The sequence below is a fragment of the Macrobrachium nipponense genome, chromosome 33 (assembly GCF_015104395.2).
Source record: "Macrobrachium nipponense isolate FS-2020 chromosome 33, ASM1510439v2, whole genome shotgun sequence".
NCBI lineage: Eukaryota > Metazoa > Arthropoda > Malacostraca > Decapoda > Palaemonidae > Macrobrachium > Macrobrachium nipponense.
Genome location: NC_087219.1, coordinates 47,790,586 through 47,804,956, shown reverse-complemented (window position 1 = coordinate 47,804,956; position 14,371 = coordinate 47,790,586). Strand labels below are relative to the sequence as shown.

Sequence of the window (14,371 nt, the reverse complement as noted above, 5' to 3'; positions counted from 1 at the left end):
AACCTCTCAGGTTGAGAGCCAACAGCTGTTGGGAGGATGGAGGACAACCTCTCAGGTTGAGAGCCAAAAGCTGTTGGGAGGATGGAGGACAACCTCTCAGGTTGTGAGTCAAAAGCTGTTTGGAGGATGGATGACAAGCTCTCAGGTTGAGAGCCAACAGCTGTTTCGAGGATGGAGACCTTACCTTACCTTACAGACCTTACAGTTCATTCGGGTTGCCCCAGGTCCCTCAGAGTGAGGCGCCTCTAATGTCTACCAGAGAGTTGCTAGTACATCTTCCGGTATATTTTGCATCTTCCAATCTTGGATGGTCTGGGATGCAGTTTAGATATTTGTCGAGCTTATTCTTAAACACATCTACGCTCACTCCTGATATATTCCTCAGATGAGCTGGCAACGCATTGAATAGACTGCATTCTATCGATGCTGGTGCGTAGTGGATTAATGTCCTGTGTGCTTTCCTTATTTTTCCTGGTATAGTTTTGGGCACTATTAATCTACCTCTGCTTGCTCTTTCTGATATTTTTAGTTCCATGATATTTTCTGTTATTCCTTCTATCTGTTTCCATGCCTGAATTATCATGTAGCGTTCTCTTCTCCTTTCTAGACTATATAATTTTAAGGATTGTAGTCTTTCCCAGTAGTCTAGGTCCTTAACTTCTTCTATTCTAGCTGTAAAGGACCTTTGTACACTCTCTATTTGTGCAATATCCTTTTGATAGTGTGGGTACCATATCATATTGCAATATTCAAGTGGACTACGAACATATGTTTTATAAAGCATAATCATGTGTTCAGCTTTTCTTGTTTTGAAGTGCCGTAACAACATTCCCATTTTTGCTTTACATTTTGCCAACAGAATTGCTATTTGATCATTGCATAACATGTTCCTATTCATCATCACACCAAGGTCTTTAACTGCTTCCTTATTTGTGATTGTCTCATTATTAGGTCCCCTATATGCATATAGCTTTCCTTCTCTGTCTCCATAATTTATTGATTCAAATTTATCAGAGTTAAATACCATCCTATTTACCTCTGCCCAATCATATACTTTGTTAAGGTCTCTTTGTAGAGCGTTCCTATCTTCATCACAAGTAATTTCTCTACTTATTCTTGTGTCATCAGCGAAACTACTCACTACCGAATCCTTAACATTACTGTCTATGTCTTCAATCATAATAACAAACAATATTGCAGCTAGCACCGTACCTTGTGGCACACCGGATATTACCTTGGTTTCATCCGATTTCTCATCGTTTTCTGTTGTGTAAAAATTCTTTTAACCATCTTCCTACTTTATCTACGATATTGTGTTTTCTAATTTTCTTTGCTAATATATTATGGTCTACTTTGTCAAAAGCTTTTGCAAAGTCTAGATAAACCACATCTGTTTCATTTCCGCTTTTCATATTTTTGAATATGTTCTCACGGTGGACTAACAGTTGGGTTTGTGTACTTTTTCCGGGTACGAAACCGTGTTGTCCTTTATTAAACAAATTATTTTTTATTAAATGTTTCATAATATTTTTCTTCATTACCCTTTCATACACTTTCATAATATGTGATGTTAGACTCACAGGCCTATAATTACTTGCCTCTAGTCTTGATCCACTTTTGAAAGTAGGGGTGATATATGCTAATTTGTGCTCATCATAAATCTTGCCTGTATCTACACTTTGTCTTAATAATATTGCAAGTGGCTTTGCGATAGAATGAACTACTTTCTTTAACAAAATAGCAGGGACTCCATCCGGCCCTGCAGCAGCTCCATTTTTAATTTCATTAATTGCCTGCACAATATCAGCTTCATTAATTTCTATGTCAGCTAAATATTCACTATTTTCTTCCCTTACTTCTATATCATTATCTTCATTATCTATTTCCAGGGGTGAATTCTCTCTTATATCGTTCTGCCAGTATGTTGCAAATTTCCTTTTTTTCCATTCGTTAATCTCCCTTCAATTCTCAGAGGGCCTATTTCTATTCTTCTTTTATTCATCTTCTTCGCATATGAGTATAATAGTTTTGGGGTTTTGCTTGATATTTAATAGGGTTTTTCTTCCAAGTCCCGTTTTTCATTTTCTTTTGATTGTATAATCTTTTGTTCTGCATTTTCTATCTTACTTTTTAGTTCTATAACTTTCCATGCATTTTTTCTTTTGCAAGACCTTTTTTCCACTTTCTGATTTTCTGGAACAAGATCCTTCTGTCTCTTGGTATGCATGAATGATGTTTACTTTTCTTCTTCGGTATATATTTTTCCACTATTTTCTCCAATATTTTATATAATATCTCCGTATTTACCCTTATGTCATCACTTACGAAAATGTTATCCCAATCTTTGTTTAATTCTTCATTAATTTCTGACCATTTATATTTTACTGTAGAAGTGTATTTTCCATATCCTTCCCACTTTTTCATTTCTTGCTTATCTCTATTTTCACTTGCTTTGGAATGAACTGTTAATTCTATGACATTATGGTCTGAAAATACTCGCATTATAAACTATTATTTCTTTAACATAATTCATCTCGTTCACAAATACTAGGTCTAAAAGTATTTTCCTTTCTTGTTGGCAGGTGATTTATTTGTTGAAGTTGTTGTATTCTAGTAGCATATCTAATAGCTTTTCAAATTGCCTCTTATCTTCTGCACTACTATTACTCTCTTTTTTATATGTATAAGTACAACCACAATCTCCTATTCGTTCTTTCCATTCTACGAAAGGAAAGTTAAAGTCACCAGATAGGAGAATAGTCCAGTCCTTGTGATTTCTACATATATCATCCAATTTTTCAATTATTAAGTCAAACTCTTTAGTATTTGGAGGTCTATATATTACTATGTTCATCAATTTTTCAGATTCAAATTCTACCGCTATTAGTTCACATTCTGAGTTACTATATTTCTCATATATTTTTCCTTGTTTTTTGTCTTTCCCATATATTGCGGTTCCCCCTTGATTCCTATTTTTTCTATCTGATCTATAAGTTTGGAACCCTTTTATTTGATCATCTTTCCCAGTCTCTTGGGAATACCAGGTTTCACTTATATTCATTATATCTATTTTCTTTCATTTTGGGTTAGTTCTTCTAAGTACTCTATTTTTCTTTTTGAGTTACTCGTAACTAAACCCTGCGCATTCATCACTATGATGGTTTGCGTGTTTTCTCCTTCATTTAATACTGGTAGTAATAAGGATTTTCCCATGTCTCTTTCCTGTTCTGGTATGTTGTTCTTTTTTCATTTCCAGAAATTCTGACATTAAAAAATCCAACTTTTCCATAATTTATGATCTTCCTTCATCATAATTATTCATTTTGTGTCTGAATCTGCAATTTTCTCCGCGTTTCTGCAATATCCTCTTGCATAATAAATACAGTTATTATCTCTTGAGTAGAATTTCGGAGCTGATGCTTTGAAATTTTTTGCTGACACCTCTGCATATCTCATTGGTGGTTTGCTTTTCTCTTTTACCTGATATTCTTGATTTCTCTCTTTATTGTTTTTTCTTTCTTATTTTGGATTTTATTACTTGGTTGGTTATTTATTTGATTATGATTCATGGCTACAGGTGCATATATTTGCATTTTTTGTCGAACTTACATCCTTTTCCTTCTTTTAGGTTTTTACATATTTTTGGATGCAGATCTCTGCAATCATCCCCATATCCATCTAAGTATGCACATTTACCATATATTTCATAGTTTTGACATATCTTAGGATGTTTGTAGTAACATCTTTCTCCAAATCTGCAATTCCCTCTTTTCAAAAGGTTGCAGATTTTGTCTTTCTTGTCTATTTTTTCCTCTTTCCCGTCATTGTGTAGATCTGGGTAGAGCCTCTTCGGGATTTGCTTTTCTGTTGTCATATCGTAATTTATTTCTTCGTAGGTATGCTGCTTTATTGCCTCATATGTAGTATCAATGAGTATCTCTGCATCCATACTTTTATCTTGTTCTTTGTTTTCCTTATTTTTTTTCTGTCATTTCATTTTTGTTTACTTCCACTTGTTAGTGACATATTACCCCAAAAGACTCACAGTAGGTTGATATATGTAAAAAATTATTGACAAAGATAATAATTTGCTCGATGAGATCCTCATGCGCCATCCTCATTTGGTGGATACTGAATAATCGCTGTTATGTAATACTGATTAAAGATAGGTACAACCTACTACGAAATCAAACTAAATTTAATTTGTATTCCATATGAATTCATTTGTATAACCTTTGATATATAGAAATGAGCAATATTATTTTAATATGTACTAAATATCTGTCTATACTTTATTTGTATTCCTTTGTGTAACCCTCATTATGTGCTGTAGATGTAAACAATACTGTTTTGATATGTACTTAAATGTCTGTATATACTTTATTTTTTTTTTACTTTATTTTTTTTGGTCACTTTAAGGCATTTAATTAATTACAATGTGATATGTAAACAATATTACTGTATTGAAGCCATTTGTACTCAAAGTGTCTGGACCCGCCAATGGGTCGCAATAAATTGATTAAAAACTTCTCTTCCTTCGTTTTTTCCCTCATTCTTCTTTTTCTTTCTTCTTCTTCCGATGTTCCTCTTCTTCGTTACATCCACAACTATTTGTACATTCAATCTTGATTTAATAACATTGTCTATCCATGATAGACATGTTGAACAAAAATTCTTGTATCTTTTCTCAAATCTTGTATTACCTCAGCACACTGTGGATGGGTCGGAATGTTGCATGCAGCACATTTTCTGATTAGGTTTTGTGGATTGACTATGCTATACCAAACCTTACACAGTTTGCATGCTTTTGGCATTCTTTTTCCTAATGCATCAATTAGGATATTCACAAGATTCACCTTATTCATTTTCTTTGTCGGAATATGTTGGTTTATGTATATTTTCTTTATGAGTCTCTTGACCACTTGGATTTTATTTGGAACTTCTTCAATTATTTTCAAGATGTTTTCATTAGATTTGTTCCAGTTTGAAGGATTATATCCTTCTAATATATCTATGAATGCTTTTGTATCTTTTTGTTAGGACTGTTGCTGATTTCATAGATGAGAAATGCCAGTTCCCTTCCTGCTACCTCATCATTCTTGCGAATCTGCTAAACACGCCAAATTACGCCACCTCTTCCCGCAGTTGGAACTTAACTACCATACTTGTTCTGATTTATAGTATTACACTTGATAAACTAACTTTAGAAGACGCTTTATCCTACTATTTTCACACTAATCTTATCACCGATAGTTCACAAACACTTTTAGATATTTCTCAAATTCTAGTCGTATGTTAAACTTGTGATATCTGTTGATTAATCTGACTTCACGCGGGTACGTCTCACCAAGCAAGATGGCTACTACGAGAGAGGACAAGCCTCTTCAGGTTTGGAAAGGTCAAGCAAAACTGTTTGAGGACGGTTGAAAGTCAACAACTGGTTTGGAGTGGGACCAATCTCTCAAAGGTGAAGGCCCAAGCTGGTTTCGAGGATGGAGTACAAAGTTCCTTTCTCGGTTGAGAGCCAAAAAAAAAAACAACTGGTTCCTTTGGAGGATGGGAGGACAATCTCTCAGTTGGAAGCCTACAACCTGTTTTTGGAGAATGAGGACATCCTCAGTTGGAGCAAAGCTGTTTCGAGGATGGATGGGGACAATCTCTAGGTTGAAGCCAAAAGGCTTGTTTCGAAGATGGCCGGAACATCTCTCAGGTGAGAGCCAAACACTGTTTGGAGGATGTAGACATCTCTCACAGGTTGAGAGCCAAACAACTGTTTGGAGGATGGAGGACAATCTCTCAGGTTTGAAGCCAAAGACCTGTTTCGAAGGATGGAAGGACAATCTCTCAGGTTTGAGGAGCCAACAGCTGGTTTTCGAGATGGAAGGACAAGCCTCTCAGGTTGGAGAGCCAACAGCTGTTTTCGGGGGAGGATGGAGGACAATCCTCTCAGTTGGAGAGCAGACAGCTTGTTCGAAGGATGGAGGACCAATCGTCTGCAAGGTTTGAGAGCCAACAACTTGTTTGGGGATGGAGTGGACAACCTCTCAGGTTGAGAGCCAACAACTGTTTTTGGAAGGATGGAGTACCAATCTTCTTCAGGTTCGAGGCCAAACTGTTTGGAGTATGGAGGACCAACCTCTCAAGGTTGTTGAGCCAACACGTTTGGAGGATTTGGAGGACATCTCTCAGGTTGAGGAGCCAACAGCTGTTTCGAGATGGATGTACACTCTCTCAGGTTGAGAGCCAAACAGCTGTTTCGATGATGGCGAACAATCTCTCAGGTTGAGAGCAACAGCTGTTTCGAGGATGAGACAATCCTCTCAGGTTTAGAGCCAACAGACCTGTTTCGAAGGATGGAGGACAACTCTCAGGTTGAGACCCACAATTTTTTTGTTTTGGAGGATGGAGGACAAACTCTCAGGTTGAGGAGCCAACAACTTGGTTTTGAGGATGGAGGACAAGCTCTCAGGTTGAGAGCCACAACTGGTTTGGAGGATGGAGGAACCAAACCTGCTCAGGTTTGAGCCAACAACTGTTTGGGAGGATGGAGGAACAACCTCACTAGGTTGATAGCCAACAACTGTTTGGAGGATGGAGGACAACCTCTCAGGTTGTGAGCCAACAACTGTTTGGAGGATGGAGGACCAACCTATCAGTTGAGAGCAAAAGCTGTTTTTTTCGAGGATGGAGGACCCCAACCTCTCAGGTTGAGAGCCAACAACTGTTTTGGAGGATTAAGGACAATCCTCTCAGGTTGTGAAGCCAAAGCCTGTTTGGAGGATGGGATGACAAGCTCTTCAGGTTGTGAGCCACACAACTGTTTGGAGGATGGAGGACCAACCCTCTCAAGGTTGAGAGCCAACAACTGTTTGGGATGGAAATAGAGGACAATACAACCTCTCAGGTTGAGAGCCAACACTGTTTTTTGGGAGGTGGAGGCCAACCTCTCAGATTGAGAGCCAACAACTTTGTTTGGAGGATGGAGGACCAAACCTCTCAAGGTTGCGAGCCAAAAGCTGTTTCGGGAGGAGTGGAGGACAAGCCACTCAGGTTTGAGAGCCAACAGGTTTGTTGGGAGGATGGAGGACCAACCTCTCAGTTGTGAGCCAAAGCTGTTTTTCGAAGGATGGAGGACCAGCTCTCATGTTTTGAGGCCAACAGCTGGTTAGGAGAGATGGATGACAAGCCGCTTCCCAGGTTGAGAGCCAACAAGCTGTTTAGAGGTATGGGGAGGACAAGCCTCTCAGGTTTTAGAGCCAACAACTGTTTTGGAGGAGGAGGACAACCTCTCATGGTTGTGCGCCAATAGGCTGTTTGGAGGCTGTAAGGCCAAGCTCTCAGGTTGAGAGCCAACAGGCTTTGTTTAAGATGATGGAGGACCAAAGCTCTCAGGTTTGAGAGCCAACAACTGTTTGGAGGATGGAGGACAACCTCTCAGGTTGTAAGCCAAAACTGTTTCCGAAGGATGGAGGACAAGCTCTCAGGTTTGGAGGAGCCAACAGCTTGTTAATAGGATGGAGGACAAGCTCTCAGGTTGAGAGCCACAGCTGTTAAGAGGTATGGAGGACCAAAATCTCTCAGGTTGAGAGCCAACAACTGTTTTTGGGGAGGATGGAGGACAACCTTCTCAGGTGGTGAGCCAACGCTGTTTCGAGGAAGGAGGACAAGCTCTCAGGTTTTGAGGCCAAGACAAGCCTGTTTAAGGAGGAGATTGGAGGCAACTCCTCAAGTTGAGAAGCCAACACCTTTGGAGGATGGAGGAAAAAGCTCTCAGGTTGAAGCCACGGCTTGTTTCGAAGATGGAGGAAAAGCCTCGTCAGCGAAGCAGCCAAAAAACAGCCCCCCCCCTGTTTAAGGAGGACGGAGGAAAAGCTCTCAGGGGGTTAGATAGCAAACCCGCTGTTAAGAGGATGGAGGAAAAGCTCTCAGGTTGAGAGTCCAACAAGCTGTTAAGGAGGAATTGGGAAAAGGCTCTCAGTTGAGAAGCAACCAGGCTGTTTAAGAAGGATGGAGGAAAAGCTCTCAGTTGAGAGCCAACAGCTTGTTAAGAGGATGGGAGGACCCAAGCTCTCAAGTTTGAGAGCCAACAGCTGTTTTGGAGATGGAGGACAAGCCTCTCAGGTTTGAGAGCCAACAGTGTTAAGAGGATGGAGGAAAAGCCTCTCGGTTGAAAGAGCCAACACCTGGTTTTGCGGGAGGATTGGGGAGACAAAGCTCTCAGGTTGAGAGCAACAGCTGTTAATAAGGATGGAGGAAAGCTTTCATGTTGAGAGCCAACCCAGCTGTTTAAACGATTGGAGGAAAAGCTCTCAGGTTGAGAGCCAACAGCTGTGTAAAGTAGAATGGAGGAAAAGCTCTCAGGTTGAGAGCCAACACCGTTTTGAGGATGAGAGGACAAGTCTCAGGTTTGAGAGCCAACAGCTGTATAAGAGGATGGATGACAAGCTCTCAGGTTGAGAGCTCAACGCTGTTAAGGAGGATGGATGACAACTCTCAGGTTGAGAGGCCAACAGCTGTTAAAGAGGATGGGGAAAAGCTCTAGGTTGAGAGCAATCAACTGTGAAGAGGATTGAGGAAAAGCTCTCAGGTTTGAGAGCCAACCAGCTGTTTTGAGGAATGGAGGACAGCTCTCCGGTTGAGAGCCAACGCTGTTAAGAGGTGGAGGAAAAGGCTCTCAGGTTGAGAGCCACAGCTGTTTGGAGGATTGAGGACAAGCTCTCGGAGGTTGAGGCCAACAGCTGTAATAGGATGGAGACAGCTCTCAGGTTGAGACCAACACTTTTGTTGAGGATTGGAGGCAAGCCTCCTCGGTTGAGGAGCCTTACAACCTGTTTTGAGGATGGGGACAACCTCTCAGGTTGTTGAAGCCAACAACTGTTTGAGGATGGGAGGACAAAACCTCCAGGTTGAGAGCCAACAACTGTTTGGAGGATGGAGACAACCTCTCAGTTTTGAGGCCAACAACTGTTTGGAGGATGGAGGACAACCTATTTTCCGTTTATAGCAAAAGCTGGTTTCGGGATGGAGGAACAACCTCTTCCTGGTTGAGCAACCCACCTGTTTTGGAGGATGGAAGGGGCCAACTCTTCAGGATTGTTGGCAAAAGGCTGTTGGATGAGGATGGACAAGCTCTCCTGGTTGTGAGCAACCAGTTTGCGGATGGGGACAACCTCTCGGTTGAGGAAGCGGCAAACGGACCTGTTTGGAGGATGGAGGACCAACCTCTCAGGTTGAGAGCCAACAAACTGTTTGGAGGATGGAGGACAACCTCTCAGGATTGGAGAGCCAACAACTGTTTGGAGGATGGAGGACAACCTCTCAGGTTGCGGCCAAAGCGTTTCGAGATGGAGGACCAAGCTTCAAGGTTGAGAGCCAACAGTTGTTGGGGATGGAGGGCAACCTCTCAGGTTTTGGAGGAGCTGTTTTCGGGAATGGAACCAAGCTCTCGGTTGAGAGCCAACAGCTGTTAAGGAGGATGAGGACCAGCTCTCAGGTTGAAGGCCAACGGCTGTTAGAGGATGGAGGACAAGCTCTCAGGTTGAGACCCAACAACGGTTTGGAGGATGGAGGCAACCTCTCAGGTTGTGAGCCAATAGCTGTTTGGAGGATGGAGGACAAGCTCTCAGGTTGAGAGCCAACAGCTGTTAAGAGGATGGAGGACAAGCTCTCAGGTTGAGAGCCAACAACTGTTTGGAGGATGGAGGACAACCTCTCAGGTTGTGAGCCAAAAGCTGTTTCGAGGATGGAGGACAAGCTCTCAGGTTGAGAGCCAACAGCTGTTAAGAGGATGGAGGACAAGCTCTCAGGTTGAGAGCCAACAGCTGTTAAGAGGATGGAGGACAATCTCTCAGGTTGAGAGCCAACAACTGTTTGGAGGATGGAGGACAACCTCTCAGGTGGTGAGCCAACAGCTGTTTCGAGGAAGGAGGACAAGCTCTCAGGTTGAGAGCCAACAGCTGTTAAGAGGATGGAGGACAAGCTCTCAGGTTGAGAGCCAACACCTGTTGGGAGGATGGAGGAAAAGCTCTCAGGTTGAGAGCCAACAGCTGTTTCGAGGATGGAGGAAAAGCTCTCAGGTTGAGAGCCAACAGCTGTTAAGAGGATGGAGGAAAAGCTCTCAGGTTGAGAGCAAACAGCTGTTAAGAGGATGGAGGAAAAGCTCTCAGGTTGAGAGCCAACAGCTGTTAAGAGGATGGAGGAAAAGCTCTCAGGTTGAGAGCCAACAGCTGTTAAGAGGATGGAGGAAAAGCTCTCAGGTTGAGAGCCAACAGCTGTTAAGAGGATGGAGGACAAGCTCTCAGGTTGAGAGCCAACAGCTGTTTTGAGGATGGAGGACAAGCTCTCAGGTTGAGAGCCAACAGCTGTTAAGAGGATGGAGGAAAAGCTCTCAGGTTGAGAGCCAACACCTGTTGGGAGGATGGAGGACAAGCTCTCAGGTTGAGAGCCAACAGCTGTTAAGAGGATGGAGGAAAAGCTCTCAGGTTGAGAGCCAACAGCTGTTAAGACGATGGAGGAAAAGCTCTCAGGTTGAGAGCCAACAGCTGTTAAGAGGATGGAGGAAAAGCTCTCAGGTTGAGAGCCAACAGCTGTTTTGTTAGATGGAGGACAAGCTCTCAGGTGAGAGCCAACAGCTGTTAAGAGGATGGGAGGACAAGCTCTCAGGTTGAGAGCCAACAGCTGTTAAGAGGATGGAGGACAAGCTCTCAGGTTGAGAGCCAACGCTGTTAAGATAGGAATGGAGGAAAAGCTCTTAGGTTGAGAGCCAACAACTGTTAAGAGGATGGAGGAAAAGCTCTCAGGTTGAGAGCCAACAGCTGTTTTGAGGATGGAGGACAAGCTCTCAGGTTTTTTGAGAGCCAACAGCTGTTAATGAGGATGGAGGGAAAAGCTCTCACGGTTGAGAGCCAAACAGCTGTTTGGAGGATGGAGGACAAGCTCTCAGGTTGAGAGCCAACAGCTGGTTGAAGAGGATGGAGGAAAAGCTCTCAGGTGTTGGAGCCAACAGCTGTTTGGAGGATGGAGGACAAGCTCTCAGGTTGAGTGCCAAAAGCTGTTTTGAGGATGGAGGAAAAGCTCTCAGGTTGAGAGCCAACAGCTGTTTTGAGGATGGAGGAAAAGCTCTCAGGTTGAGAGCCAACAGCTGTTTGGAGGATGGAGGACAAGCTCTCAGGTTGTGAGCCAACAGCTGTTGGGAGGAATGAGGACAAACTCTCAGGTTGAGAGCCAACAGCTGTTTTGAGGATGGAGGAAAAGTTCTCAGGTTGAGAACCAACAGCTGTTTTGGGGATGAAGTACAAGCTCTCAGGTTTGAGGAGCAACAGCTGTTTGGAGGATGGAGGACAAGCTCTCAGGTTGAGAGCCAACAGCTGTTTTGAGGATGGAGGACAAGCTCTCAGGTTGAGAGCCAACAGCTGTTTTGAGGATGGAGGACAAGCTCTCAGGTTGAGAGCCAACAGCTGTTTGGAGGATGGAGGAAAAGCTCTCAGGTTGAGAGCCAACAGCTGTTTTGAACAATGGAGGACAAGCTCCTAGGTTGAGAGCCAACATCTGTTTTTGAGGATGGAGGACAAGCTCTCAAGGTTGAGAGCCAACAGCTGTTTTGTTTTGAGGATGGAGGAAAAGCTCTCAGGTTGAGAGCCAACAGTTGTTTTGGGGATGGAGGACAAGCTCTCAGGTTGAGAGCCAACAGCTGTTTGGAGGATGGAGGACAAGCTCTCAGGTTGAGAGCCAACATCTGTTTTGAGGATGGAGGACAAAGCTCTCAGGTTGAGAGCCAACAGCTGTTTTGAGGATGATGGAGGACAAGCTCTCAGGTTTAGAGCCAACAGCTGTTTTGGAGGATGGAGGACAAGCCCTCAGGTTGAGAGCCACATCTGTTTGAGGATGGAGGACAAGCTCTCAGGTTGAGAGCCAACCGCTGTTTGGAGGATGGAGGACAAGCTCTCATGTTTGAGAGCAACATCTGTTTGGAGGCAGGAGGGACAAGCTCTCAGGTTGAGAGCCAACAACTTTTTTGAGGATGGAGGACAAGCTCTCAGGTTGAGAGCCAACCATCTGTTTTGGAGGATGGAGACAAGCTCTCAGGTTGAGAGCCAAAACATCTGTTTTGAGGCGGATGGAGGAAAGGCTCTCAGGTTGAGAGCCAACAGCTGTTAAGAGGATGGAGGAAAAGCTCTCAGGTTGAGAGCCAACAGCTGTTTTGAGGATGGAGGACAAGCTCTCAGGTTGAGAGCCAACAGCTAATTAGGATGGAGGAGGGGAAAGCTCTCAGGTTGAGAGCTAACAGCTGTTTTGAGGATGGAGGACAAACTCTCAGGTTGAGAGCAACAGCAACAGCTGTTAAAAGGATGGAGGAAAAGCTCTCAGGTTGAGAGCCAACAGCTGTTAAGAGGATGGAGGACAAGCTCTCAGGTTGAGAGCCAACAGCTGTTAAGAGGATGGAGGAGTAAAAGCTCTCAGGTTGAGGAGCCACAGCTTGTTTTGTTTTGGATGGAGGACAAGCTCTCAGGTTGAGAGCCAACAGCTGTTAAGAGGTATGCGGAGGACAAGCTCTCAGGTTGAGAGCCAACAGCTGTTTGGAGGATGGAGGGACAAGCTCTCCAGGTGAGAGCCAACAGCTGTTTTGAGGATGGAGGAAAAGCTCTCAGGTTGAGAGCCAACAGCTGTTTTGAGGATGGAGGACAAGCTCTCAGGTTGAGAGCCAACAGCTGTTTGGAGGATGGAGGACAAGCTCTCAGGTTTGTGAGCCAACAGCTGTTGGGAGGAATGAGGACAAGCTCTCAGGCTGAGAGCCAACAGCTGTTTTGAGGATGGAGGACAAGCTCTCAGGTTGAGAGCCAACATCTGTTTTGAGGATGGAGGAAAGGCTCTCAGGTTGAGAGCCAACAGCTGTTAAGAGGATGGAGGAAAAGCTCTCAGGTTGAGAGCCAACAGCTGTTTTGAGGATGGAGGAAAAGCTCTCAGGTTGAGAGCCAACAGCTGTTAAGAGGATGGAGGACAAGCTCTCAGGTTGAGAGCTAACAGTTGTTTTGAGGATGGAGGACAAGCTCTCAGGTTGAGAGCCAACAGCTGTTAAAAGGATGGAGGAAAAGCTCTCAGGTTGAGAGCCAACAGCTGTTAAGAGGATGGAGGACAAGCTCTCAGGTTGTTGAGAGCCAACAGGCTGTTAAGAGGAGGATGGAGGAAAGCTCTCAGGTTGAGAGCCAACAGCTGTTTTGAGGATGGAGGAAAAGCTCTCAGGTTGAGAGCCAACAGCTGTTAAGAGGATGGAGGACAAGCTCTCAGGTTGAGAGCCAACAGCTGTTTGAGGATGGAGGACAACGCTCTCAGGTTGAGAGCCAACACGCTGTTAACGAGGATGGAGGAAAAAAGCTCTCAGGTTGAGAGCCAACACCTGTTGGGAGGATGGAGGACAAGCTCTCAGGTTGAGAGCCAACAGCTGTTAAGAGGATGGAGGAAAAGCTCTCAGGTTGAGAGCCAACAGCTGTTAAGACGATGGAGGAAAAGCTCTCAGGTTGAGAGCCAACAGCTGTTAAGAGGATGGAGGAAAAGCTCTCAGGTTGAGAGCCAACAGCTGTTTTGAGGATGGAGGACAAGCTCTCAGGTTGAGAGCCAACAGCTGTTAAGAGGATGGAGGACAAGCTCTCAGGTTGAGAGCCAACAGCTGTTAAGAGGATGGAGGACAAGCTCTCAGGTTGAGAGCCAACAGCTGTTAAGAGGATGGAGGAAAAGCTCTTAGGTTGAGAGCCAACAACTGTTAAGAGGATGGAGGAAAAGCTCTCAGGTTGAGAGCCAACAGCTGTTTTGAGGATGGAGGACAAGCTCTCAGGTTGAGAGCCAACAGCTGTTAAGAGGATGGAGGAAAAGCTCTCAGGTTGAGAGCCAACAGCTGTTTGGAGGATGGAGGACAAGCTCTCAGGTTGAGAGCCAACAGCTGTTAAGAGGATGGAGGAAAAGCTCTCAGGTTGAGAGCCAACAGCTGTTTGGAGGATGGAGGACAAGCTCTCAGGTTGAGTGCCAAAAGCTGTTTTGAGGATGGAGGAAAAGCTCTCAGGTTGAGAGCCAACAGCTGTTTTGAGGATGGAGGAAAAGCTCTCAGGTTGAGAGCCAACAGCTGTTTGGAGGATGGAGGACAAGCTCTCAGGTTGTGAGCCAACAGCTGTTGGGAGGAATGAGGACAAACTCTCAGGTTGAGAGCCAACAGCTGTTTTGAGGATGGAGGAAAAGTTCTCAGGTTGAGAACCAACAGCTGTTTTGGGGATGAAGTACAAGCTCTCAGGTTGAGAGCCAACAGCTGTTTGGAGGATGGAGGACAAGCTCTCAGGTTGAGAGCCAACAGCTGTTTTGAGGATGGAGGACAAGCTCTCAGGTT

At 43.9% G+C, this 14,371-nt stretch overlaps 1 protein-coding gene across 1 annotated transcript; it reads right to left on the bottom strand.

Moving 5' to 3' along the window:
- Positions 1-8,583: 8,583 nt before the first annotated feature.
- On the bottom strand, positions 8,584-11,947 carry LOC135202850 (uncharacterized). The gene is made up of 7 exons (XM_064232309.1): positions 11,827-11,947; positions 11,546-11,689; positions 11,004-11,275; positions 10,341-10,677; positions 9,507-10,226; positions 9,035-9,292; positions 8,584-8,738 (listed from the first exon to the last, which is right to left on the bottom strand). Exons 1-7 carry the CDS (start codon positions 11,945-11,947, stop codon positions 8,584-8,586), a joined length of 2,007 nt encoding a protein of 668 aa, XP_064088379.1.
- Positions 11,948-14,371: the final 2,424 nt, after the last annotated feature.